General features: G+C 59.5%; 1 protein-coding gene across 1 annotated transcript in view; it reads right to left on the bottom strand.

Moving 5' to 3' along the window:
- Positions 1–2,828: 2,828 nt before the first annotated feature.
- Positions 2,829–5,546, bottom strand: part of ARMC6 (armadillo repeat containing 6) — a 13,749-nt gene continuing 11,031 nt past the window's right edge. Inside the window, 3 exon segments of the mRNA XM_079919043.1 lie at positions 2,829–3,588; positions 4,774–4,911; positions 5,286–5,533. Of these exon segments, the coding sequence (XP_079775169.1) occupies positions 3,376–3,588; positions 4,774–4,911; positions 5,286–5,533 (599 nt within the window). The 3' untranslated portion in view covers positions 2,829–3,375.

Genomic DNA, 5,546 nt, shown 5'->3' with positions numbered 1-5,546 from the left:
GCCACCTCCCAACAATGGCAGGCAGTGCCTCTTGGCATCAGCAACTGACACCCCCCACCATGGGCACCTCGGCTGTACCTGGCGAGGGTGCCCAGGGGATTCCAGCTTTTCCCTGGGCAGGACACTGACTCTCTGCACCGCCAGTTCCCGCTACTTCTCAGGAATCCCAGGAATCATCTGACACGACGGCCGTGAGCCAGGCCTGGGCACGGTGACAGGGCTTAATCAACCGAGGCTAGAGAGCCATTTGCCCAAGGTCATGTTAGCAACGCTGGCAACAGAGGAGGGGCATGGAGGCAGGCTGAGCCAGGTTCTCATCCCATATCGGCCCCTTGAATGCCGACGAGTCTGTTTCTCATCTGGAAAATGGGGTTCACAGGCCCTGCCTCTCAAATGTGTTCACAGTGAAAAAGCAACAGTGTTCCTTTCCCAGGATGCTGGGCCCTTCCCTGGCTGGAGGGACACATCCTTGACAGAGACGACAGTCAAGACTAACTGGTTCAAAGGCAGCCTCACTTAGCCTCCCAGAGGCTCAGAGAGGTCAGGCCCCTCCTTGAAAAGCACACAACAGTAGAGGCAGAACTGAATGTGCTGACCCCTCTCTTGTAGCCGTTTCCCCCTTAGCCCATATTTCCGTGTCAAAAACAAGGACAGGACGGCAAGCACTCGAGTGCTCTGTGCCAGGCACCCCCTGAACCAGGCCTTGCTGTGGCCCTGTGCAGTGACACACTTAGCTCATTTCCAGGTGAGGAGGCAGAGGCTCACCTGAGGTGGCAGAGGAGGGCCTGGAACACAGGCCTGGCAGACCTCAGTGAAATGTGGGGTCTTCAGCTGGAGGCGGGGCCTCACCCAGCCCAGGGATGTCCAAACAGGCCCTGACCCACACCCGCTGAAGACACCCTCAGGCAAGGTGGGGAGGACTGATAAGCAGGAGCCACCCCTCCTGGAAGAAGCCTGCAGCTGTAGGAAGGCTGGTTGAAAGCCCAGGGGAGGGGACTGCGGCTGCAGGGGCAGAGGTCTTCCCTCCAACCACCCTGCGTACCTATTACTTTATTCAGGTGTACATTCAAAAACATTTATGGGAAACTGGAGCAGAACGGGGACCCAGGAGCCTGCCCATATGGAGCTCATGGACGGGGGGGGGCGGGCAGACAAAGGAGAAAAGCCCACAAGTGAGGTGACCTTAGATGGGGTCAGAGGTCAAGGACACAGTACAAGTGGTGATTGGCTGGGGGAGTGGGGGGGGGGGTGGTGTGCCAGGGCAGGGGAACAATAGGGGATCTCTGCGAAGGCAATGTGTGATCTGGAACTTGGTGCCAGGGAGGAACTGGCCACGGGGAGGGCTGGGGAAGGATGCTCCATGCAGCGTACATGTGCAAAGGCCCTGAGGTGGGGAGGTTGGAGTGACTGGAACTGTGATTAAATGGGAGCATGGGGAAGATGCAGGTGGGAGGTGGGTAGGGCCTGGAGGACAGTTTGGTTTTACGGAGAGGGCAATGGGGAGCCACAGGCAGGTTGAGAGCAGAGCTAAGGCAGGAATTACAGGGCTGGCACCTCAGACTTCCCCAGAAATGGACTAGTAGCACCCCCCCCCACCATGAGGCAGATGAAGAAACATGATGCTCACGGGGCCCGAGGACTGCTCCCAGGTCACAGGAATGACCTAAGGTCACATGGGCGGCCAACCTAGAAGTCAAATTGGGGCAGCCTGGAGCAGGTGTGGCTGAGTCCCCAGTGAGGAAGGTCAGGGCCGGGTGACGGGGTCAGAGGTTCTCATCAGCCCCACTGAGCTGGCAGCGCCCCCCTCCCTCCGATCCAGGGGTGGAGGAGGTCTGGACACCACAGGAAGGCGGGACCAGGGTGATGCTCTCCCCATAGCTATTCGCATGGGCCAATTTCCATAGAAACCAGAAGCCTTCTGGGCAAGGGCCTGAGTTGATGTCAAGGACTGAACTCAAGACATTCTTCAGCCTAGAGGAGGTGAATGACCAGTAGTGGGGTGGGGACTCCGAGAGGTGAGAGGAGCTCCTAATGTATGAGCTGGAGGTGTCAGGCATGGCGCCTGGAGCCCACCAGGGGGCCTGAGGCTGCCCTGACCCTGACTGGGCCACGCAGGATGCATGAGCTGCCAGGTGACCACAACATGACCCCGAGGGTGAATGAAGAGAAGGAGAGCTGGGGTCTGCCAGGCACCGCTGCCTGGTGACCCCTCCAAGACACTTGGGGAGGGTGGGCACTGGGGGCAGCGACAGTGATGCCCACTTTACAGATGGGGAAACTGAGGCTCAGAGAGGAAAGCCAGGCTGCCCAAGCCAACCAGTGAGCGAGGACCTCAACGTGGCCAGGCGGGAGAGTGCAGGACGGTTCTCCTAGGGTGACTCGGGTGCTAAAGCTAGACGATCGGGTGTCTCCCATGTGCCCAGCTCTGCTCAAACACCCTTCGGAGGGGGCTCTATCCCCTCCCCTCTCCCTGCTTTACGGAGGAGCAAATCAAGGCTCAGAGAGGTTAGGTCACCAGCTCAAGGCCTCAGAGCTGGGTGGGGGCTAGACACTGAGCGCTCCAGCCCCCGAAAGTCAATGCACAGTGAGGAACAGCAACCTTGGCACCCCTGGACCCCAAGTCTGACAATGACCCCAGCAGCCCACCCCTCTGAGGGTGACAGTGAATCATACATCCCAGGCTGCTCTCAAAACCCCTTCACTTTCCTCAGTGAACCCATGACCTCCCCAAACATGCACCCCTCTCCCCTGTTCTTTGAGGCCACTGGCTGTGGCTCCCATGCTGCATGGTGCTACGGAAGAGACCCTTCCATTGATCAACCAACAGTCTTTTATTACCAGGCATCACTGGCTGGCCTGGGACACCAGGAGACAAACGAGCCTTGGTCCCTGCCCTCTGTTCAGCACAGCAAGGCATCTGTGATCCATTTTACAGGTGAGAGAAGCAGTAGCAGGGATGAGAACGGACTTGTAGGAACAGAAGTGGGATCCCTGCCCTGCTATGAGATGGGCCAGTATGGTTTCCAAGTTTCAGACAGACCTCTGGCCCTAAGCAATGCTGAGGGGGCGCTTCTACTAGCAAAGGGCAGTGGGGTTGGGTGGCACAGGACAGATGAAGCCGATGCTGTCAGCCAGTGAGCGGAACAGCATGCAGGGAGGCCGGGACCCAGGGGCTGCCTTCTGCTGTGTAGGCACCTCACTAATGCTCCCTTCCCATGCCCTGGCCAATGCTTGGTACCCATCAGAAAACACCTCCTGTTAATGGGGGAGGAATCTGGAGGCAGAGTAGCAGGACATGCTTCCTGCCCCCACCCTCTCCCCAGCTGTTCCTGAGTCACACGACTCACCCAGTCACAGCTCACACTGAGCCTGGGGTCATGGTGCCAGGTTACCCTTCTGGCCAGTCCACAGCTCTTGGAGCTCGACGTGGCAGCCCAAGTCCCTCAGGGCGGCCTTGGCCACGTCCTCACAGTCGCGATGGGTGGCACGGGCCCGCGAGATGAGTGCCTCAGCCCCCAGGTCCAGAATGGGCTGTGAGAAGGTCTGGCTTCGGGCCACCAGGTTTCGGATCAGCATGCAGGCCTGTTTCTAGAAGGGAAAGCAGAAGGCGAGTGGCTGTGAGCCAGCAGGTGGGAGCCGGGGGTGGGGTCCACTCTGACCTCGGAGTCCTCATCATAAGACAACATGGCTGTAGCCAACATTCAGCAGGTGCCTACGCTATGATTCATCAGGCTAGACTCATGCCTCCACTTCATCCTCTTGGCAGCCCTGGAGGCAAGGCTAATCACCCCAGCTCCCAGGTGAGGAGACTAAAGCTCAGGGTAGCCAAGTGCTTGGCAGGTGGGGCTGGTCCCTGAGGTGTGAGACCCAAAGTCTCAGAGCAACATCCCCTGATGCTGGCAAGAGCCTGGCCGGGCGGCAGGGGAGGAGGGCAGGGAAACAGTGGGAAAAGTGGGGTTGTGTACAGGGTCCATCTGTCAATTATATTGTTATTCATTCAGTCGGCATTTGTACTCTGTGTCTCTGCCGGGGGTGGGTGCTGAGAAGCACCCCAACATGGCATCCACCACCAGTGGGAGAGCAGGTGAGAAGCAGGTGAGGTGTGAGGGCCCGCCCAGCCAGGGTGGTCAGGAGCGGACAAGGTGATGGGCCAGCCAAGGGCACAGCATCCTGGAGGAGGGAGCAAAGGTCCCCAGTGGGACCAAGCCCGGTGTGTCTCAGGACCAACATGGAGGCCCCTGTGCTGGGAGGGTATGAAAGGTAGGAGGCAGGGAGCGCCCTGGGGGCTGCTGCAGGGAGGAGTGTGGGTTTCTGGCAGGGCTGTGCATTGCCTTGTCTACACTTCACCTCTGCTGACTCCCCAGCAAGGCGTGGACAGTGGCCCCACATGCAAAAACACAAAGCAGCAGCCTAAGGTGGGGCAGGGAACCTTTCCCAAACCCCAGCAGATCCCCAGCTGCTGGTTCCCCCAACTCCTCCTCCTCCTCAGATTCCTCTAAAGAGGCTGTTAGGAAAGGAAAAGAGCAAATGCAAGAAGAGCAAAGAAGACAGCAGCGGGCAGAATTCAGCACATTTCTGGAGGGTGGTTAAGTAGATGCAGGACATCAGGGGCTGAGAAGGAAGGAGACCCTGGAGTCTTGGGTCATGATGGGGATGGGACAGGGACAAAGAGGACCTGCACCCTCCCCCTCCCGCCCCCAGCAATGTGCATGCTGGCCCCTTGCCCCACCTGCCCACCAGGCTCCCGTCCCCTCCTCCTGTCCCCACGCCTACCTGCACGCCAACCTCCTGCGGGTGTGCCTTCATGGCCTGCAGTGCAGCCAGGGCCCCGCCGCCCTCCACAATGACCCGGCTGTTCTCTGGCTTGCGCAGTGCCAGGACACACAGGGCCGCGCAGCTCTGCTCACACACCTGCGGGGTGGGTCACGGGGATGGCTGAGAGGAGGCAGACAGACCCCCACTGTCACCAGCTCCCCAGGTGAGTGCCCTGCAACCTCACCTGGACAGACCGCTGTCAGTCCACGTGTGTACTGGACCAGAAGTAACAGAAACGACAGCAGGTGCATCAACCAAGCTCTTAGGGGTGACGGTCTCACCCCAGGCCCCTTGCTCGCCCCACCCTGGCCCTCACTCACGCTGCCCCCAGCCTCTTGCTCGCTGACCTCACCCTAGGCCTGGCCCTGCTTCGGGAGATGGGAAAGACCATTATGTAGATACAGATACTGATCTGGGACTCCAGCCATGCAACCCCACCTTGTGTGTCCCCCCTGCCCTGGGGTGGGTACCTGGGGACTGGCCAGGTGCCGGGTCATGGCAGACACAATGGTCTCTGTCCCGCCAGCACGGACAATGGCATCCTTCACATCATCGTTGCCTGCGATAGCCCTCAGGGCGCTCAGCACTTGCTTCACAAGGTCCTGAAGAGAGGGCAATGCATGGGTCACACCCGGCCACACCCCTCTCCTGAGAGGCACCCAGGCATTAACTGCTTGGTTGCTGGATTGTGGGAGGGGTCTCGAGGGAGTGTCTGGGGCTGTTTCAATGTC

This window comes from Stenella coeruleoalba (genome assembly GCF_951394435.1).
Source record: "Stenella coeruleoalba genome assembly, chromosome: 3".
Classification (NCBI taxonomy): domain Eukaryota; kingdom Metazoa; phylum Chordata; class Mammalia; order Artiodactyla; family Delphinidae; genus Stenella; species Stenella coeruleoalba.
This window is presented reverse-complemented; position numbering and strand designations above follow the sequence as displayed.